This window comes from Fringilla coelebs (assembly GCF_963513975.1).
Source record: "Fringilla coelebs genome assembly, chromosome: 3".
Classification (NCBI taxonomy): Eukaryota; Metazoa; Chordata; class Aves; order Passeriformes; family Fringillidae; genus Fringilla; species Fringilla coelebs.
The window spans coordinates 56,985,502-57,008,795 of record NC_140030.1 but is presented as its reverse complement, the minus strand read 5'-3'; the positions used below and the strand labels follow the sequence as shown (position 1 = coordinate 57,008,795).

General features: G+C 42.7%; 1 protein-coding gene across 1 annotated transcript in view; it reads left to right on the top strand.

Moving 5' to 3' along the window:
* Positions 1-7,876: 7,876 nt before the first annotated feature.
* SLC2A12 (solute carrier family 2 member 12) overlaps positions 7,877-23,294 on the top strand; it is a 30,275-nt gene continuing 14,857 nt past the window's right edge. Inside the window, exons 1-2 of the mRNA XM_084203303.1 lie at positions 7,877-8,007; positions 15,439-16,755. Coding sequence (XP_084059429.1) covers positions 7,893-8,007; positions 15,439-16,755 — 1,432 coding nt within the window. The 5' untranslated portion in view covers positions 7,877-7,892. The remainder of the gene's footprint in view (positions 8,008-15,438; positions 16,756-23,294) is intronic.

Genomic DNA, 23,294 nt, shown 5'->3' with positions numbered 1-23,294 from the left:
GTGGGCTTAGGTAGAGGAGAGGACATGGTCAAAGAGCTTGGAGTAAGAAACAATGAGTGTGTATGTGGTAGACAGTGTGAGGTCATATTCACTGAGTACAACTGAACTTTCAGAGCTGCTATCAGGAAGGAGCAGATACCCCCTGCAAAAAGCCAAGGTGCAGCTCAGGCAAGCCACAGACACAAGGAAGGAGAGAGTTTCCTTTGAGAGGTGGAGTGCATGTTGATAACTAACTACCTAGGAAAGGGTAAGATTTGGAGAAGAAGGTGAAGTGGGTGAGATGTGTTTAAAGCTCCCAGTCTGAAGGGGGAAAAGTTGAAGGCAGTGCCAAAACTCATCACCGGATTTCCCAAAAATCAGTGAGATGAGGTTGGAGAAGGAAAAAGGGTCTTTCACTTTCCCAGAGGGGCCAGGAAGAGACTTGGAAGTTTCCTTGCTCTCATGAGAGTAGCTGCAAGTAAGCAGCAACTCTAGTGCTGCTCTGGAGTTTCTGATTACTTTTTGTGGTGTGAAATTAGCCTTCAGCCAAGTCAGCAGCTTTCTGCCTATTGACTCCACATACCCAAAAATCTTCCTCATGCACTATGTCCATGGTAGGAAAGTCCTTTCCAAGAGCTAAACTTTATCAGAGCTAACTACAAAACTATGCAGTGTTCTCTCTTGTTTGACAAGACCTGCTGAAGTTAGAAGCTGTGTTGGAAGGCTAAAGCATTGTGTGCACCCTGTTTGCTGTGAACCCAATCTCAGACATTCTTTCCTTGGGGCATTCCTGCTCAGAGGCAGTGCAGTGCTCTTCAGGACACTGTGAGTGCCCAGCATAGCACATGCTGTACCACTGAAAGTCCCTTGGGCTTTGCCAGCACCTATTTCATCCGTATGAATTTAAACAACTAATGCCTCAGTGATTAGTCTGCAAGAGAGAGGTTAAAGCCAAGCTGAGCAGCACAGAGTCTGAATCTGAATGAGAAGGGAGAGAGGAGGGTGTCTGCTGAGTGGAGTCGCTCATAGGCTGGCAGCCCCTGCCGTGTAGGAGGCAAATGAGTGCACCAGGACTTCTGTAGTCTTCAGAGAGGCCCAAGCCCTGATGCTAAAGTCTCTTGCACAGAAGTAAGTCAGCCAAGCAGCCGTGTTGGGATGACAGGGACCTTGGTGACAGGTGGCAGCTGCTTTCTTGTGAGGCTGCCTGCCTTTACCAGGGGCGTGGAGGGAGGCAGCAGCAGGCCCTGCAGGCTGCAGTTCTCAGCTGCTCAGGGAGCTCCTTCAATACCAATCGCGCTGGTAAACTAAACAGAAAATTACAAGAGAGGGTTTGCTTCACAAAATCAGCTTTGCCAGAGGTGATATGTATCTTGGTCTTTAAAAAAAAAAGAAAACCAAATAAAAACTCAAATGACAGAAGAGCAAATGCCAGCCCCTGAATTGCAGCAGGCTGCAATCCCCACCAAGTGCTTTTGGAGGATGTGTGTCAGGGATCCTCTCTGAGGCCACAGCCCAACTGAGGGTTTCTTTCCTGATGAGGTTCCCCGGGGCTCCCGTGGTTGCCCACCCAGCTGATGATCTGTGTTGGATAACCAGGCAGCGCCTGCTCACACAGTCACAGCTTGCCTCCAGGAGCTACACCACATGGTGTGAGGGGCCACAGACCTGCTGCCTAAAGGGCATCCACTCTCTTCTCATGGTGATCAGGAGAAAATGTCATTTAAGTGGGAAGCAAATAAGCTGTTTTCTCCTAGGCCTCTCTCTGCCAGCAAAGTGCCCACCTGTGCCTCCAGGACATAAAGTGGAGAAAGGAAACTGTCCCCTCCCTATCAAAGTGCTGCCAGCATAGCATTTCCCCTACCTGTATTTCAAAAGATGGGATTTTGGTGTGTGCAGAGGAAAGGACTCTGGGACAGAAAACTTCCATTTTTTCCAGAGAGCCTTTCCTATATTGTCCTGGGTTCTAACAGATCTATCACTCCACCTACTGAGCTTTCAGGATCTCCAGCTCTGAAGGGGAATGGTAGTCTCAAAATAAATTTGAGACACCTCCAGATGCACAGTGTTCACTGAAGACTGCCTTTGCTCCCTGTTAATGGACTCAGGTGAGAGAGCTTCTGGGGAACAGGTGACCTGAAGCATTTATCGCATTGCAGGAGCGCCCACTGCTCATTTCTTGGGGACTGCTGGGTGAACACAAACTGACCTGTGCTTTGGAGGCTGGCTTCATTTCCTGCTTGCCTGCAGTGACTTGAAAATTTGGATGGACTTTGGAAAGCTTTACCCAGACATTTGGTTTTAATGAATGCATGTAAAACTGCTTTCAGATTGCCAGCTGCGGTCAAAAACCAGCAAGAAGGCGAAGCACAGCATTAATGACATTTAGTTGTTTATTTTTGCAACAATAAGATTTTCAGGAGAAAACAAAACACTTTGTCAGTGGAAATAATTAAAACCATGAAAATGACTACATTTCCTGTGTGACTGACATATTCCATGTGGGAGAAAATGTTTCCCAGCAACAAAAAAAAATACATTTCAGCAACTCAGACTTTTCTTAGCAATGTACACCTCTTTCCTTAACTGGAACAGGCAAAGGGAATTTCAGCTTACACGTTTTTAACAATTCATCACAAGAGTAAAGAAGAAACTCCCCTTTCCACTGTACAATGTTCTTAAAGTATTCCATTTTTGGCACCTTTTTGGAAATTCCTAGAAGCCACCTGATTTCAAGCTGTGGGTGACATTACTAACTGGCTTCTCTGGGCTCAGTCCTTGCACTGGAAATGTGCACTGCCTCCCAATTTTTTTTCAGATGGACAATTTCCTTTCAAATGTGAGGACTGCTCTTTCTATGATTTGTAAAAAAAGAAAAGGTAAATAAAAAATATCTGAAGCAAACAGGAAAGAACAGTGTGTGAGTACAAGCAGCAGACGTTATTCAGCAACAAAGTACAAGTGGCCCCTTTGGATTACTCAGAAGCTAAAAGACCTTTCTTTTTACATGTTGGAAAGGCTAAAATTTATATTTTATTTTGTTTTCTCATCTCAATTCTCTTTGTATTGTATTTTCCAGTCTTCAGTTCTTACCTTCAGTTTGATTTCAAGTTTCTGCCAAAACATAACTCTCAGAGTTGCTGACCAAGGCCACACTGTACTTCTAAAAAGTACTTTTAAAGAAGACGCTAACAGAAGACCAAAAGATTAAATATTTGTGCCATGACTCAGTGGGACTCTGGAGGGAGTCATGAAGTGTGAGGAGCTCTGGACTATGTCTATGATTGAGTTTTTTAAAGCCGGATAAAAATATATTGGTATAAATCTTTGCCTCTGAGTGTGAGTAAGAACATAACAGAAAGAGCATGACTTAGTAAGAAACCACAGGACTCAGAGTCAAAAAAACTTGTGTTCTCAGTTGTCATGAATTTTCTATATGACATCAGACTATATTATTTATTTACTTACTATCCATTATTATCCATTTATTGATGTATCTGTACTTTATTCAGTTGCAAAATCATACAAATGGCATAGCCCAAACATTGTGTTAATGAAATATACCTTACATTTATGAAAAGCATCTTTGCAAAACTGACTGATGAACTGTAATTATTTTGCTGCACAACCATAATAACAATTTCTTTATATTCAAAGTTCCTGGAGGATGTATCATTTCACTTTCTTGAAGTAGCTTTCGGTTTTTGTGATCCAGCTCTCATTGCTCAGTAACTGGCATTTTGGCATATTTTCCTCCTTGTGTATGGGTATCAATGTGTCAACACTAATGGTAAAGTCTCATGCTTTTCTTAGATTGGTATTTTTTTTTTTAATATGGAGTATGGTTTTCTTTTGTTTTTTTTCCATTTCTTCCTTGTCTTTTCTCTCCATGTCACTTCCATTCTTTCCTCTTCCCAGCCTTCCTACTGCCGTTCCAAGCCAGCTATCTCATGAACAATGCAAATGGCAAACTATTTGTTCTGAGAACAAACCTCAACAATCAAAGATGAAGGCAAAGTAACTTAAGCTGATATGTCAAGAAAATGCTCTCCATAGTTTGCTGAAAAGATTTGTTTCTACATTTTAAAATAAATTAATTGGGAGACTTCCACTATCTTATTTTTATATTTATATTCTTTTTTTAAGAAACATGAAATCTACAGAGAAATAAGATGACCTTCTTTACCCCAACTCTGATAAAAGTGGTCTATGAAAGCTGATTCACAAGACTCTTCAACTCTTAATTAATTTCTATTGGCTTATCAGCAATAAGCCTGTCTCTCCACAGTCCCAAATTTGAGTTATTAGATCACCAGGAATACAAACCACGACCAGAGATTTTAGAAGAAATTCCCACATCAGCCTCACAGATTTTCTAGACAGATTATTCAGCAATTGAATGTGACTATCTTATCTTCTTTTTCTAGCCTAATCATGTTTCTAGTACTAAAGTGTTTAGCTGATTTTGAAAGCAAGGAACCGAGAAGATAGCAGAAAAGGTGAATTTTTGCCAACTGCACTTGGATAAAACCAACAGGGGAATCTTACGAGAGTGTTGCACTCAGCCCTTGCCTGCTTCCTGACCCTCTCCTGCTTTGGGCTTTTAAATCTTTCCCACTCCTGTTTCCCACTCCTGAAGGGTGTGACCTTCTGCCCAGCCTCCCACAGCACAGCTGTGAAGCCAGGGCTCCTACTCTTCAGAGCATCATTAATCTGTGGCCATCTCAGCATTTTGGGTGGGTTGCCTTCTGGCAACATTTCTCCCTGCTCTTAGGTTCCTTTTCTGGGTATCCCTGAGAGGGGCAGAGCAGGTGCAGTCCTGTCCTGGCAGGCTCCTGGCCCTGCTCTGAGGGACACCTTGCTCCTGGCACAGAGCCCAGCCAAGCCATTGTTTTCAGCATTGTGCACAGGCAAGGCAGTAGCAGGAAAACAAGGGAGAACTGAAAAGCATCAAAGCACGCTTCTTTTTCTTCCTCCTTATCCCAGTCATGTCTGTTGCACCAGAGTTTTTCTTGCTTGCTTGGTGGCTTATTTCCAGTGGGAAGCAGAGTTGTGGTACCAGGACCCTGTGGCCGCCAGTAAGGACTTCTGTCACTGCATTTCACACTCTCCCTCTACAACTGGCTTGACTGCAGAACCAGCAGAGGCTGTTTGCTTTCTCACTCTGTTTGCTTTCATTGGCTGCAATCAGCTTTTTCTGGGTTCCCAGTTAGCACCAGTAAGCACCAATAACATCAATACCTCAGATTTTTGCCACAGTTGTGGTAAGACATCCTCACACTGCCTGAGCTGTGGCTTTTCACTATCAGCTGAAACTGATGACACTGCCGCCCATCCCTCATAACAACACCATGCAAGCAGATCTCAGGCTAAAATATTTCATGTTTCCACTTACTGGGAACATTTTTTTCAAAGACCATATCACACTGACACAGTTTTTAGGGGCATAGGGTATACCTGAGGGAGCAGGTCAAAGCCCAGGGACCTTCTTGCACTTCAGCAGCACCCACAGCTCAGCATGGCAAGGGTGCACTGTCCTTTGGGCAGCCCAAACACAAGCCCTCAGAATAAGGATGTGTTCCTTCATATTTTCTTTGGCCATTATGGTTTGTACTGTATCTATTGACTGCTTTACCCTCTGTGCAAGCTAGGTACATACCTTCTGAGATTACCCCAGGGGGCAAAGTTAAACCATTGCTGTGTTGCAGCTGGCATAGATACCATGACATAAAAGCAGAACTAGAAAAGAAAAATGGATTATTTGATTGGATTTCTTAGTAAACAAGGAGGTAAATATTTAAAAGAATTGTAGGCTCTGGCTTTTGAGGGGACTGAACTCTATGTGCAAACACAGTTAAAAGAAATCCTACTGTTTGTCTAAAATACCTTTTCCTTTCTATTAAACAAAAAAAAAGAAATTCACTATTATAATCATGTAACATTCATTTCGTAAAATCTATTCATCCTAAGATTTGACAACTCAATGTAATGCAGTGTTTTTATTACTTATTCCTGCAGGTAATATGCTTCTTGTTCAGGGGAAGGTGCAGTTCCTGACAAGTTTTTAAGTCCTCCTAAAGTCTGTATGTGCCAGCAGCTGTGTATAATCAACATATTTAGTTGGAGGATGGCATTCAGTTTAGGGGGTTTTTGAACAGTTGTGTTACATCTCTTCTTTCCTCCCTGACAAGTTGCCAGAGGCACCTCTGGCATTCTCTGACACCTCCAGCACCATTACACATGAAGGCACTTGGGATGTGGGAACAGCTATGGAGTCAGCTGAGTTTCCAGAGAGCTTGCATTGAGCTGAGCTGTGGGTTATATGAGGTGTGGGTTGCTAGAGGAGGTCGATTACACACCACAGTATCACAGAGGAATCTTATCACAGCTGAATTTGATCTATGAAAACATTTCCTTTCCTTCCCCAGCCTAAACAACCACTCTTTTTTTTTTTCAAAACATACAAATAATTTCTTTAAAAGTTAACATTACTTTTTGCACATAAACCATGAAGAAACAGCACCTCTGTAGATGTGTTAAGAAATTGTTAACAGCACCACCAGCGTCCTGTAAGGACTGACAGGTTGACGTTTTACAAGGGAAATTTGTAACACATGAGAGCAGAGTTAGGCTGACTCATTTAACTACATGGAAAAGGCACTGCCAAAGCCCAAACTCCCTAATGGAAGCAATGCCCCTGTGGCATCCCTGGCAGTCCAGTTTCTGAAGCTGACAGTGAGGCAGCTGTCAGATGGAGCAGTTACAATGTCTTTCGTCACATTTTTCTTGTTAAGCAAACATCGATAAAGGGCTTATTATGCCTGCTCTACATAAGGAAAAAAAGGTTTAGAAATTCTCCTGTCTGGAAATACTGCCAAGTTTCTACGTCTACCTTTCCCTCCCATGCTATCTGCAGGCATTAACGTATTATAACAAAAACAAACAAGCAAGCAAGCAATCAGAGAGCACAAACAAGAAGCCTGCAGCACTGCCAGATTATACAACAGTGATTCCCACTGGGGGTAACTTGGACAACTTGCCTGATGGAGGCAGCAGGTCTGCTGAGAGCACTTGGAGGCTCTCCCAGGACTGGGAGAGAGCAGGACAGGCAGCCTCTATAGGCAGCTCACCTGCACTCAGCACAAACTTTCCCTCTTGCTGCCATCCAGCCCCTACCACTGCTGCCACAGAAGTAAGTAAGGATGGAGTGACTCCCAGCAGCGATCAAAATCAAGTCTTTGGCTCAAATAATTGTCATGGGAAAGAGAGTGGCTTGCCCTGCATTTGTCTGTAAAATATCATGTGCATCTTTGCCATGTAAAGTCCTGGTTCCTACTATCACAGGCTGCAAGGAGCTGTCATGGTTGTTTTCCTCTCCACTACTTCTCACTATAATTTGCTTTTAAGTTACAAGAATGCAGCGATGCTGTGTGTGTGTGTGCTCAGTGCCCTAACTTTAGCTGACAGAGTGAACACTCCAAACCCTCCCCTTCAGTGTGCCTTCTCTGCTAAAAACCTGTGCGTATGAACACAGGGAGAGGAGGAAAAGAGGGACGGGGAAAAAGAGAGAGAGAGACCCTGTAAGTGAATGGGTAAGGAATGTGCATGGAGCTGTGCATGGATAGATGTCTGATGTCTCAACTATTTGTTAGAGGCAAAAGCAATACTTCCGACAGACGGCCCTCCCCTCGCCTGCAATAGGCTCCCCAGAATAGCAACAGCCTGTGTCACTGCAAAGGGCAAAGCCTTCTGAAATAGCAACAAAGTTGTTCACGAACCACTTTGTGGTTTGCATTTGGTTTCAGCCAGCTTCGGGAACTTGTTGCCATGAGGAAAACAACCTGTCCTTTCCTGGCCGGCCGGGGAAGGAGCGCAGCGCTGTGAAGTGCTCCCGCCCAAGGTGCGAAGGGGCAGTGATGGTACCTGGGCAGAGCACGGAGGACCTCAGCCAGCAGAGCCAGACGATGAGAGCAGGGGAGGATGAGGAGCGCGGCCGGGGCTGCAGCCGCTCCCGGCTCCCGGCTGCAGCAGGTAAGGAGGCAGGAGCTGAGTGCCAGCTGTGGCCAGCAGCAGCAGCTGCCCGCATCGCTAATGCTCGGGGCCCGGGAGAACCGCCCCACAAAGCCCGGGCACCCCTGGGACGTGCCTTCTATGTTTCTAAAAGTGCAAGAGGGGAGCATATGAGCAAGGACGGGGACTGCCAGCTTGAGTTTTGAATGGAGGTTTGTGTGGTACTTTCCCTAAAAGGCCTTGGTCCTACTGCTCGTGTAGGTGTTGTCTGTTGTGTAAATCATTTTCCTTTATGAAGATCAGCCGTCTGAAAGATAGGAGAAGCTGCTGTCCTCTAACAACAGTGCTCTGCACGCTCGGGGGCAGGTCAGCCCTTTCACCGGAGTGAGTGGAGGGAGTCCAGGCAAGCCCTGCACCTGTCCATGCAGGGGAGCAATACAGGGTGGGGGGGACGGGGTCTCCCTCCTGTTTTTACTTCCCTAGCATTTCAGGAAGAAACAGGGTTCCTGTGCTGACACCCTCAAAAATCAGCTGTAACATTTATTCTGCCGTAAGTTTTTAAGTGCAGAAACTTCATTTCATAGCTCTTCATCTTTGCTGTCCTACCCAGCCAGTTTTTTCAGTTGCAGCACGGTTTTGCATTTTCAAACACTTTCCCAGATGATAAGATGAAGGGGATAATGCTCCACAATCATGTTATTTCTCAGCCACAAGGCTTATTATGTCTTATTATAAGCTGTACCCAAACAAGACAGTATGGTCATAAGCCTGAAACCACAATGTCCCAAGGAGATTTTGTTCACTTTGAGCTGAATGAACTGATTAACGCAAGAATATTCAGAAAGCATAGGCACAAATGCTTTGTTGGAGTGTAATAGTGATCTGTCAAGCAATGTCTCCTGATACTGGAATCAGAGGTTAGCCAAGAACAGAAAGTCAGTAGGTGTGCAGATGCATTTAGCATTGCCTTTGGGACTGAGGAGAGCAGTGCAGATGGTTATAGGATAGCAATAAACAGATAGCAAAGTTTCTGCAGCACATGGGTTAAGCTTAGAAGAGTATGTGCAAATTGCACATCTGTCCTTACCCTCAAAAATTAAAGCAGTAACCTGAGGAATATATAATTACATAGTTAGAAATTAGAAGAAATTGTTGATTCTTACTAGAAATAGACAAAACAAAACCCAAATACCATTTCGTGTAATGAGGGGATAGGCTGCCTGTTGACATAATGAAATTGCACAGCAGAGCAGTAAGACAGGACATGGCCATGATGGGTCTGTCTGGGATCTGCATTCCCTGTCTTTCCATCATTGTCAGGAAGCTTTTGTTCATGAAATTTGAATATTGTTTACAAAGTACATTATGGCTTATGCTGTACAAAGTGTTCAGTGCTTTCCACCACTGGAGGAGTTTAGATGAGTGGAACATTTGTTTCCTTCGACCTTCTCTCTTAGTTCAATTTACAAAGTATTTGTGTTGGGTTTGCCTTTCACACTTGGGTGGGAGGATTCCCATTTGTCAAATGATTGTGATCCCACATGGCCCTGACATTATTTTTGGTAGGTCAGATATATTCTAGCTAATAGGAGAAATGCACCTACTGAGCAGATGCTGGATCTAAAGAACTCTCAGGTGTTGGAATAGAGCAACAGGGTAACATATATCTCTTTATACCACAAATTGGATGAGATAGAGAAAGTGACTGTGGCAGCACAGCAAAGATCATGATAACATGAAAATGGGAAAATTACCTTTTATGAAAAGCAAAAGCATGTTTTAATTATGCAGCAGTGCCATCAAACAATTATCCTAAAAAGAAAAAAATGATTCTCCTGTTATACACTTCAGCAAAATATTGTTTAATGACAATTTGGGAAATTTAAATAGCATATCCCTTGAAAGACACACTTTTTGTATGTCAGACAGCACTCAGGTGCAAAACAGATATGTTATTAGTGACAGCTTAAAATTTTCAAATACAAATGCTGTAGTTTTAAAATTTATTTTAGATAAAAATAGATATCATTATATTGAAAAAAAAAGCTATTCCATGCTGTGGATTTATATCTAGGCAATGCATTCAACTCATTAAGGTTTTCTAACCTGTGCTTATTAACCAATGGTTGACAGAACCTGAATTCACTTTCCAAAGGTCTAAATAGATCAAAGAAATTTTAAGGATTTAAAGAACTTTTCTGATAGGAAAATACTTCCCTTCCCTTCCAAACTGAGATGTTTCTCATCTCAGATTAAGTCAAAGTAAACACAAGAAAGTACCATGGTGGAAGACATTGTCGAGTCTCCTCCTATCAAAATAGATATATTTGCACAGGTTACATAAAGTAATCTCCCTACTCCCCTCCCAGCAGTTTTCTGTATGCACCCTGAATGATCTCTTGGGAGAAAGCAAAACTACATCACAGGAATCTTGGTGTCTGGACTAACATGGAGCTTGGTACTGCCAAACTGAGCTGGAAAGGGCTTCTTTCCCATATCTCTCCCTCCCATTAGGAAGGTGAAGACTGCTGTTTCCCAAATCAGCCTGCTTGCAGATCTTCCCTGGCACTGATCATTTATCCATAATGCCCATAAAGTACGTGCACAGACCAAATACTGTGCCTTTGGAATGAATGTATTTCCCCAAATATGTGCTTGAAATGAGTAAAGGGGCACACCCTTAGTGCTTGGCCCCATCCAGCCTCATGGTCGGTACACTGTGCTGCTGTACTACAACTGCAGTTTGTCTCCTTTTCAGGAACCAAGCATAAACACTTCCAACAAATGTTCTTAAAGGTAGGTTTGTTTGCCAAGTAGGGCTGCTTTTGCCTTGAACAACAGTTGTGAGAAACCACTTTGTTTACATGGGAAACTAGAGAATAGACTTTCCAATCACTTGTCACATACCAGCCGCACACTCATTAGCCATGGTGTTAGTGGCAGACAGAAGGAGAAAATTCTCTGGTAGCTATCATTAAAATATTTTATTCCCCTGGGCTGTACACTGCCATATGTTCTGTTGGCATCTCAGAAAAATAAGAGAAATATATGTATAAATATATAAAGAAGCTTTTTGTAAAAAAAAAAGGAATGCCTAAGAACTGCCAGCAGCATCATTCAAAGTGACACTTAAAAGGATTGTGAGTACAACTGCTGCAACATTTTTTATCTGGAAATGGTAAAGCAAAACATATGCTGAAGTCAGAGGGAATTTTGCCTAGAGGAAGGTCATGAAGGGAAACTGAGCAGAGATTTCAAGGTTTAACTCAGCAGGCAGTGGTGAGCAGGCAAGTTCTGGGTACACCAGTTAAAACAAAAGCTCATGGTGATATAACAATGTTTTTCAGTGGAATAGTGCCTGTGAGGGACAAGAGACACGAAGTTAAGTACTGACTTTGTTGCTGCTAATGCAGAAGGACAATGTGTCTCCCTCTGCATCACGTCAGGATCTGCTTTTCATTCAGGGGTGCTCTAGTTACAGCCCTCCACTATTTCTGTACAACTGTGGGTATGTGTCACTGGACACATGAAGAAGGATACCAGCTGACCCAGTAAAAACAAAAAAAATAAACATGAAGACATTGATCAAGTTCCTCTACTTGGAGAAGTGGTAAATAAATGGGCTTGAATGCTTCCCTATCAATTCCCAGGTGTCCAAGCTCTACATCCAGCTTGCACAGACTCTCAGACTAAAAATAAATAACCATCTCATTTTCTCTGATCTAAGGACCACAGGCTGATGTGAGCACAGTTTGGATTGTAAAGAACAGTGCTGGTGGCGGACTCTATCAAGATATTTGACATGACACTCTCATTCAGAAACTGAAACCATACAAAAATGACACTCCCAACATTTTAAGAATTAAGATCTATGCAGGACACAGACTTCAAAGTATCAACAGAATACACTGTCCATGCTGCTGTGTTTCAGCTGGAGAGCCTTAAACTCAGTTTTTGCCCCTCTGTTAATTACTGTTTGCAGTTTCTTGGAAGAAAATAATAACAGATTATTTAACAGGGTGATAAAGGTGATGGGTGATCAATAAATGGGATATGTCACTGGCTGAATGCAATTTGGATGCCATGGCCTGCTGACTGCAAGTGAATGTGCTGTCTGGGGTTCCTCTCTGCTAACTTTAGACATCTGCATCTGAGCAAGCTGCACAGTTTCCTTTTATAGGCAATGGAGGGAAGTAGGCATCCACCCTAATTCAGATATCTAGAAGTGCCTATTTTTCTCAAGTGGTTACAAGAGAAATCTAGAGATGATATAGATGTCTCACAGTTAGGTAAGTTGAATCCTAATACAGACAAATGTAACGTGATTTGCATTCCTCATTAGGATAAAAGGAGGCAGGCCATATTTGAAGGCAAGGCAGTGCCTTGGAAACAATCCAGACAGAAAAGAAGTAGGTTTTCCTGAATGATAACCCGAAGATAAGCTTCTATACATGTCTGTGAGAATCCTTGGACAAATAGAGAGGGAAGTGTCCACCAGAACTGGAAAAATGATGTCTAGTTTCCCTTTGGCACTGTGTAATCACTGCAGGAACACAGGGTCCAGATCACAATTTACTGAAGAACTTGGTGATCTGAAAAAGTTCAGAGAACTGAGGTTTGAATACTTAAGGGATTGGTGAACTTGTAAAGCCTTGCAGGGTAAGTAGCTAAAAAAGGAGATGTCTGTGAGATGACCCAATGACAGGCTATAAGTTTGTACTTAGTGAACACAGCTATTGTGGGGAAAATAGAGAATGAGATCTGATGGCTGGAAGCTGAAGTTGCAGAAATTAAATCTGGAAATAATTTACAGATAACTTACAGTGAAAGTAATTAACCGTTGGGATGACCTATGACTTAAAGTCATTGGTTTTCAATCACTAGCCATTTTAAAATCAAAGCTGAATGTTTTAAATTGCCTGGTGGAGATAAAACATGATTGAAATGTGTCCGAAGGATCGTGTTGTGCTGTTTGTGAGTGTCAGACTGGATGAACACGATACTCTCTAGTCCATCATATATAAATTGAGGTAAAATCCTACATTAAATATATGTGGCTCAATGATGTAAAATATTCAGGAGATATTCAAGAAAGCACAAACATCAGCACTGAACAGTAGTTTGGGCAGAGCACTGCGGTCAGATTAGCAGTTTATTTTCTGATATGCTCATTCCTTCAGCACAACACAGTGTTATTATCAGCCCAGATTTCCAGCCAGGAAGGGTATATTCTCCAAATACAATAACATACAGCAAGTAGGCAACTCAAAAGTATAAATGGGAAAGAGAAATTATGTTTTGCAATGTTAAAACAAATATTGCATGTGTGCATTGCAGGTAAAAAAAGCAGCTTAGCTGTAGTCAGTAGTACTTCCATTGAAGCAGTACTTTCACTGTTCAATGGGTAAAGGAAGTACAGCAGGACCTAACCCATGCTTCTATTTAAAATAAGCGAAATGGTCTCACATACTGCAGATATAAAAGAAGAAAAAAATTTAGAAATATTAACAGATCTGGACAACAACAATAAAAAAAATATTGTTCCATCACTGGAGCATTTTCCATATTTATTTCTGTTATTTTCTTCAAGATGTCCCATCTCCATTCCCAATAAATCTACCACCCATCCCCACGTTCTGAAAGACCTTTCACAATAATCCTATTCCCTCTGTGTCCTTATAGCCCATCCAGACAAAACCATGTGATTCTCCCCTATCTCTTATCTCTGGTTTACTAGCCACACCAGCTCAGTGGCTGAGTGAGTTGAGGTGCATTTGGTGCATGCAGTATCTCAGGGCTGCCGCTGTTTGGCTGCTGCTGTTTGGCTCAAAGTTAGGAGAGCTAATAGGTGATACTTATCTTAATAAACTTAATGGGCTTACACATCTCCCCTGACCCCGAGGCATTGCCTATATTCACAGTTGTACTGTGCTAGCCTCCATAATAACCCGTCTGCCTATGGAGTGGCTGCAGGGTGGGGTGGTGGAATTGTTTGCTTCTAGCAGTTAGGAGAACACAAGGTGGCTTGGGCTGCAAATGTGCCAGGGATCCTGCCAGCAATTTAGTAGGGTATGTGGCCACATGCCAGGGTCTGGGCCCGGGCTCTGGCACTGTTTACTTTAGTAGTGCAGATGTACTGCTAGGGCTGCTCTCCTTCTCTCTATTCAAGATTTTCTTTTAAAATGTAATATCCTTTATCAAATGGGGCTGATCCTCACCAATGTGCTCAAAATTATTGGCAAGGAACTCTAAGCAGTCAGTGTGATCAAAGAGCCTTAACGCTGTAGAAAAATGAGCTAAAAATAAACAAACTCTGTGTATAATTTCCAATTAGACCGTATACCACTCATTCCAGGAGAACTAACTAAATACGGACTCTGTTATGCTGCAAAAGCCACCTCTCCTCTGACATGTCCCATCTCTCTAACTAATTGCAAAATCAGAAGTTGATTTACTCTTTTCCTAGTTGTGTGGCAGCCAACATCATGATGCGAGGAGAATCATGCTGGGAGGAAGAACGAGACCAACAATAACAAATTGATATATTCCTCAAGGTTTAGGGTGCAAAAGGCTTCACAGTTAGCAGAATATGATCAGTCAAATCTATCTTGTAACAATAAACAATGAATCACAATTGTATAAAATGATTTTGTTTTAAAGTGGAGATTCAAAGGCATGCAATCTGCATTGTTTTCATCATCTGTTTCTTGTTCCTGACATTATGGCCGTCAAAAGCGATGCAAAATATTTGATCAAGATATTCCAAAGAATCTGAGTTTAGATGTAAGCAAAGCCCAGAAAGTTCATGAGTTTACCTCAAAGATCAATTTCCCTAGAATATCCCAGATACCTGCTTCAGCCTGATGCTCACTAAATAAGTCTCCAATTTGGCAAAATAAAAACAATGGTACCAGCAGCCTTCATGTTGTTCTCAGGAGAAACAAAAGAAATAATAAGTGGTGAGGGAAAACTTGTTACTTATTTGAGTCAAGGTTGAAGCAATTTGGCTAAGAAATTTATGCTTTCCTTGCTCATGGTACTCCAGTTGGGTGGATGAGACTTTCTCAATTTAAGAAAAACACTGAAAATTCTCAAGGCAAAAATTTCTTTCTCACCATTTCTTTTTGCAATAATATTCTGAAGCAGAAGGTTTAATTATTTAGGACCTGATTAAAATCTTATTGACTTTTGATCAGAAAGATAAGGGACACAAAGGCATTAAAACCAAAGAGTTTATATTCATTACTGTTTTTTTTCTTTTCAGAAATAGCTTTTTATGTAAATAGCTTTTATGTCACCACTGCTGCTGGATGTGTATTGTACCTAACTGCTTTGCCTTAAAGTTACAGAGAGATTTTTTTAAACTGGTAGATCAAACAAAGTTATTATTAATTGTCAGAATGTTGCAGAAATCACTCTTTCATGGTTTTTTGTTTTATCCTCTTATTTCAGGTTGTGGAACATTCACCTTTCTATCTTCTGCCATTGCTGCCATTAGTGGACTTCTGATGGGCTATGAGTTGGGCCTTATCTCCGGAGCTCTCCTTCAGATGAGCAGCATTTTAACGCTCTCTTGCAAAGAGCAGGAAGTCATTGTAAGTTCCCTGCTTTTTGGGGCCTTATTTGCATCCCTTACTGGCGGATTTCTCATAGACAGATTTGGAAGGAGGCTTGCTATTATTATTGCCTCTTCTTTACTTGTGCTGGGGAGTCTGATTTTGCTGCCCTACGAATCCTACGAGGTACTCATTGTGGGCCGGATGGCCATAGGCGTTTCCATATCGTTATCATCAATTGCAACATGTGTGTATATCGCTGAGATCGCCCCGCAGCACAGGAGAGGCCTCCTTGTGTCGTTGAATGAACTCATGATTGTGATAGGCATTCTCTTTGCCTACATTTCAAATTATGCCTTTGCCAGCATAGCTCATGGCTGGAAGTACATGTTTGGCCTGGTGATTCCATTAGGTGCTTTGCAGGCTGTTGCCATGTATTTCCTTCCTCCAAGCCCTCGGTTTCTTGTGATGAAAAATGACGATGAAGCGGCGAGAAAAGTACTGGAGAGGCTACGGGAAACATCGGATGCTACTAAAGAGCTTACTGTGATTAAATCTTCCCTGAAAGATGAACATCAGTATAGTTTCTTGGACCTGTTTCGTTCAAAAAACAACATGAGGGCCCGAATGCTGGTAGGACTCACTCTAGTGTTTTTTGTGCAAACGACTGGGCAACCCAACATTTTATTTTATGCATCGACTGTTTTGAAGTCAGTTGGGTTCCAGAGCAATGAAGCTGCCAGCTTGGCTTCCACTGGAGTTGGAGTGGTTAAAGTGGTCAGCACAGTCCCAGCCACGTTTTTTGTGGATCAAGTTGGAAGTAAAACTTTTCTGTGTATTGGCTCTTCTGTTATGGCACTATCGTTGGTCACTATGGGCTTAGTGAACCGTAACATACATGTGAATTTAACCAAGGTCTGCAGAAGCCAGTCTCCAGAGGATTTCTCTCTCCAGAGACCAGGAAACTTCACTGTCACCAATGGGAGTCTCAAGGACCTCTTTGCTAGCATGGCTTCAACAGAAAGATTGTCATTTGATGTACAAAGCCCAGATGTTGCCAGGACAGGAGAACTGAACAGGACTGCCCTGGCAGGAGGCAAAAGCACAACAGGGTCTCACGTGGAAGGTGGGGAGGTTCCTGTTGTCCTGAAATGGCTCTCACTGGCCAGCCTGCTTGTCTATGTTGCTGCATTTTCCATAGGTCTTGGACCAAGTAAGTGTTCAATTTTTCTAACTCCTTGTAAGTTACATTATGAAGTGCTGTGGTGACATGCCCAGCTTGGCATTAGGCAGTTCCTAAGTTGGGCAAAGCAGTGTTGTCTGCCAATATGCATTGGTATTGTCACACACCGTCCTGGCATGTACTTTATAGGAAGAGGTCCTGCCCCTTAAGGCCAATGACCTGATCTCCCTTCTGTTCACTGTAATTAATTGGTCCCTCTTCAGTCAAAAACTGCTGTTAGCTTTGTACAGCAAAATTATGGAGCCTCCAGCTATCTTTCCTCTTTCTAGTCTATTGTGTCCTTACACTGGGAAGGTTAAGATGTAGGCATTTGCTGCTGCTAGCTCCTAAATCCAAGACAATGGAAAGCTCTGGCCCTCTGTATGGTATGACATCATCAAATCCACAAAATACCCACCTGTCTGAGTCCCGCTGAGAATCTGTCCCTCTGCTGTGTAACAGTCTTCAGATAGGGAAAACACATTCAAGGTACCATAATTCCTGAGCAAGGTGTAGTACCATTGCCACTGCTTGGATGGAACAACACAAGTGGGAGGACACAAAGGTGTGCTTCTATACAGCTGGCACTGTGCTGCTGCAGCTGCCATCACACTTGCACGAGTCTCCCTCTCTCCTGAGGAGAGCTTGTCTGTCATTCCAAGGGACTGGAAATTAAATCTCTCTGTTTTCTTTTGTTTTGTTTCAATAGCACAAACATAATTGTACAATTGCACAAGCACTTGTACTTTGAAGGAGTTGACTTTTTAAGTCACTCTACAAAACCCACATGCCCAGTCTGTTATTTATTAACAGACTTTATGTTCTCTTGCACTCTGGCTCAAACTTGCATTGCAAACAAATTGTACTCTCCTGTAGTATTATGATAAAAAGCTTGCCACAAGGATACAACCCAACAATTGCACAAACAACAGCTCCCCTGCAGTATTTATTTATTTTAAACATTGCTCACAGGGAGAGCAGTGTGAGATAAGCATTCACTGACAGGGTTGCAAGCTTGACTGTGTTATTACAGCATTATTCCTTCCCTTGAAGATTGTCTTGGGGCTGGATTCTGCTTTCTGTGACATAGGTTCAAAAACAGGGATGGAACCCTGAAAAGAAAATGTTACTTGAACTTTTATTTGGGCGTTTCAAACATATATTTAATGACCCTTAGAGTGGGGTCACATGTTCAGTCTTGGCCTCCTGCTGAAATCTGCTTTCCTGGTGACCTGGCTGTAAATGGGTTCTTAGTCATTTGAGTTGGCCTAATGTACAGTTGATGAGAACACTGTCTATTTTCTTGAGGGCTGCAAAAACTGATGTGTTTTCCAGGCTGATCTGAGAAGTCTCTGAGGCCAGCACTTGTTTTTTGACCTCTTTCTTGACTTGAGAGCTCAAAGGCTGTCAAACAGAAAATGGGAAAGAACAGACACCCTCTCAGCTCCGTCATGGAGAAATCATGTATAAAGCCACTGTAAGGCAATTTATACTGACAGATGTGTTTGCCCAGCAAGTGAAGGCCAGATCTAGCAGAGATACAGGCATTTCAAATTGCAGCTAAGTCCTTTCAAGGCATTTTCCTGCCTTTGAAAGTACACTGTTCAGTTAAAATTTCAGGTAAAAAATATAGAAAATTCAAGGGTTAGAGAACCAAGAGATTGTTGTAATCTTCAAAGGATCTATCATGCTTGAATAGTCTGGGTTGGAATGCAAGGTTATAATTTGTGTCCCATGTACAGCCTACAAAATCTCCTGTTTAGAGCTCTAATCCCTGAATGTGTTTTCAAAGCCTAGCTTTCTTACCCCCAGTGAACCTTTGTTAGTGTAAAGAAAAAAAAAATGAGCCCCTCTGCTTATGTAAAGTAAGTAGTTTTAACATGTTTATGTTACTCATCCCTAAATCTGGCTGTGGTCTGGACCAGACTGTTCTCCATTGCCTGCTCATCAGTGGGAAGGAGGCATTGAGGCTGCCCTTGCTGGCTGCTGTGTCCAGGCTGTGCCTGGGGCTCCTGGGGACAAAAGCACTGTAACACCTGCCCCACTGTGTTTTCTGTGGGAAGCTCTCATGCTCCATGCAATGCCTGGCTAAGGTGAAGGTGGTGTTGAGGATGCCTCTCCTTGTAGATCAAATGGACATCTTTTGGATGAAGAGCAGAGAAGATCTTGCTCCTTTCCTTCCACACCACAAGGCCATTTCTGGAATAAATTCACCCACTTTATTTTGAGTCCATGCTTCACTATGTTCTGTGGGGATAAAGGAGACTTTATGTAGGACCATTAGGAGATGACACACTCTTCACAGGACAGATCACACAATCTGAGCTCTATCATCTTCTTTTTAACTACTTTGTACTTTTTTTTTTTTTACCCTTTTATTTTTTTTTAATTCTGGTCAAAGAGAGTTACAATACAGATTAGTGTAGCGGACATTTATAAATGATTTCTCTTTTGTTGCCAAATTACATAAAGTAGATTGATTTTTTAAATGAACTAAGTGTATGCTAAATATATTTATTGCCTTTTATCAAAACACCCAAGCAGCACAGTGATGAGCATTCAAAAATAGACAGTGAGAGATAAAAGTCATTTTTGCATTACAAAAGAATTCACAGACTAGCAAGCATCTGCTTAGTCAATTTTTTGATTCTGGGGTGCTCTGTATTTATATTATCAGCTCTTACACAAGATAAAAGGGGTATTTCTGCTGCTGTGTTTCAGTTTAATTATGTTTGATGAACTGCAATTCAAGTGCTTGTTCACACTCAATTTCACACAATTATGAGGACGTTTTGTAGATGCAACAAATCAGTGTTGCATCACACCACGGAACAGCACATGCCATTTCTCTTGGGGTGTTTGCAGAGGTGTTTCAAGGCATTCAGTCATTAGCTAAGGGGGCTTGCTTGACACCCTTGTTTGTCTTGGGTTACCCTTTGTGTGTCAGAATGGACAAACAAGGATCAGCCATTCTCAGGAGGGGATGGTGCCTGCAGAGCCCTAAAGAAACCATTCCTGCTGCCATGTGAAGCTTGAGGAGTGTGAGAAGGGCTCCTGGTTGTTTGCAGCACATGTTTGTGAAGAGAAGCATTGGAACCTGCTGCATTTGGCAGGGGAGGGACAGGAGAAGTCTGAGCCTGGCAGAAGCACTGCTATGCCTTTCACAGGGTCAGTGAGTGCAGGCTGATGAGATGAGTGGTGTGGAGCATCACCCAAGCTAAAATGTGGTCACTCAATGTGACTTTGGAAAATAATTTAGCACAAAGGACACACAGAAATAAGCTAGTCAGGGCTATGACTGTGCATGAACACTTGCTAAATGGCACAGAATTAACTGAAATAGTTTCAGGGCATCTCATTTGCCAGTTGCTCTGTTCAAACCCTTTGAGGGGCAGAAACTAGAGATCCTTTCTCATAAAGAGGCGTCGCTGCCTTCATTCACCACTGCGTGTGGTGCAGCATGTTGGGATGCTGGAACAAGGAAAGCCATGCTCGTGGGATGTCAGACTTATTTTCCAAAATAAGGTTGTAAGTATAGGATTCCTGTGTTTGGATAGATGTGCAAAAGAGTTCCCTTGGTTAGCAGCTGTAGGGCAGCTATAGCCTCTCTGAAACAGAGTGGGTGCCCAGAGCTCTGCTGCTCTCCTCACAGACCCGATGAACAAAATTCAGATATCAGACTGCACCCATTACCAAAGATCTGCTTTTCTGCCTTTTGCAGATGCCTCTGACCATCTCCTTTTGCACCATTTAAGATCAAATACTAACTAGGGACCACTTCCCCCCATATTTTCTGCATATCCCCCTGAATGAGATGATCTCATCAGTAAGTAGCTGGAAGAAATATAGAAACACAGGTATGCAGGGATGCAATGGGGTCTAGAAGCAATGCTCTTTATGAAAAAGAAGTCACAGTGGCTCCAAGAAATCCTAGGCTGAGAAGCAAGTAATGCAGACTCATTCTGGACCAAACAGAAAGTCTGTTTTCCTAGTCTGAATTTGTTCTTGCAGATAAAAGGCAAGTGAGCAAAACAGGACTTGGACAGTACCTCTTTGCACATATTATGGGAGTGAAGTTCAAGGGAATCCATTAACATCTCAGGGGTTTTTTGGTGTGGAATGAGGATCACCTTTAATGAGAGAGTGGTGTCAAATGTATGCATTTGGACTGCGTGTATGGCATTGGTGCCTTGCACAAGAGCTCTTCCTCTGTGAGTCCTTTAAACACATTTCTGTGTAACTGCAAAAGCATTTAGGCAGTTGGCCAATGAACTTTGGGATAATCTGCTGGAGCAAATCACATCAGCTCTGCTGGCTTCATGGCATTTCATGCTGAGCATGCAGATGAAAATCCACAAAAACACCTACAAGTGAGACTGAGGGGCAATTTCATGACATGAATCATCCTCAAAACTCCAAAACGTATCTGTATAAAGTCCAAAGGTACTTATGTGTCTGCCAACCTGGGACAAAGTTGTTCTATTACTTCATGTCCTAGAGCAGCTGCCAGTTTTGTGTGGCTCTTCAAAGCCAAGGGATAAATTCTAGAGCTCTTCTCTTGGAGACAAACTCCTCTTTCAGGCAACAACTTGGAGCTGCAGACCCAAGCACTTAGAGCCTTCTTTACACTCAGATTGCTGTGGCCACAGCACACCCAAGGCAAGTCAGTGTCTGCAGCTGGAGAAGTGTTTCCTGGGTTTCAGGGTTTGGCACAAAGAAATACATTTACCTCTCCATGTATTTTTAACATACTTATGGTCAACAAGTGTATAACCAGGTCTTGGAAGAGGGGTTTAGAATTTACTGCAAACCCTGATTTTCCATGTCACTGTTGCAGTCCCGTTGAGTCATAGCTCCCATGAGTGGGTGCTTGTAGGGTTGGCAGTACCAGTATTGCTAAATACCTGTTAAAGAGTGAAATTAAATATCCATGGGAAGCCTTCTCAGGCTGGGATATAATGGCCTCTGCAGCCATCTGCTAGCCTCAGCCACCAGGTGAATATTCCTGATTGGAAAACTGGAAAGAAATTACATCACTCTTTCTTCGTAGCTCCTGAAGTGATCACATTATCTACGAAACAGGAGACCCAGCTGACTGCTGGGAGCAGCACACCAGGGCCCAGGGCTGTGAGGTCCAGACTCTCAGTGGATACAAAGCATGTAGACCATGTACGAGGGGAGGGCGAGCACAGGACCCACAAAATTAGGATATTGCAGTCTTGGGGACAGCACTTCCTCCCAGGATGGCTCTCTGATGGACTCTCAGCCACTCATAGCCACCTCAGACTAATGCTCCTCCTGCACTTGGGGATCTCTAACATCTCCCTTCTCTCCTTGTGTGGATGCAGAGGCACTTAGAGCAGGCAGATTCAAAGTTGTTGGAGCAAGCACAAGAGGGGATAAACACAGGTGAACAAAACGGGCTTGTAATCACTACAGTCACTCTCTTTATCCTAATGCAGGAAAGGCTTGCAGGCCAGCAAGCCTGCCTTCATGTTTGACTGGTTTCACACTGGTTGTATTCCTCCCACGTGAAAGACCTGGGATTGTGGCTTTGTGCCCACCAGGCTGGGTTTCCCCAGGACAGTGCAGGGACTGTGGTCCCCAGCAAGCCTTACTGTGATGCACCATCTTGCTGCTGTGGGAGCTCTCTGTGTGATCACCAGCCCTGGGAAGAGCAAAACCTGTACAGAGAAGTTGGTAAAGACAAGCCTCAAGTGAGGGCACACCTTAAGAGCAAATTTTTACTGATGAAAGTGTAGTTTAGGATGATAGATGTCCATTTCTAGTTTAAACTTAGGCAGATTTGCCATATTGAGTATATCTGAGTTAAATTTATATCAGCTTGAATGAATACTTTAAAACTGAGATAATTTGTACCTAAAATGGAACAGATGTTTCAATGTGTTTGGGAATCCAACTGATGCAGGAGCCAGATTCCTCAGATTATCAACAAAGGCTAGTATTTTCTCTACCATTGGGGGCCTTTCAGACCCCTCCTCTCTTACTCAGGGCATGGTGTGAATAAAACCAAGGTTGTGGGTTCAACCCCTGTTCAATCCCTGTGCAGGCCACTCACGTAAAAGTTGGACTTGATGACCCTTGTGGGTCCCTTCCAACTCAGCAAATTCTGTGAAACCTGTGAAATCTGTGACCTTTCCTTTGGCACAATGCTCCCTTCCTTACTGGATGTTAAAGGAACTTTAGGATGACTGGGAAACTAAATTAGACTGCATTCCACATGAAGTATGCTTTAACTTTTGGTGAGCCCTGAAGTGGTCATGCAGTTGGACTAGATGACCATTGTATGTCCTTTTGTACTGAACTATTCTATTCTATTCTATTCTATTCTATTCTATTCTATTCTATTCTATTCCCATGTAAAAACCCACTTGTTTTCTCTATGTATTATTGTGAGCTCTTGGAGTCATTTAAATGCAGCTTTAAACCAGTATTGGAGAAAATTGGGAAGAAGGATGAGGCAAGAAAGATGAAGGAGGTTGGAAGAAAGCTGAAGAGTTCACAAGGAA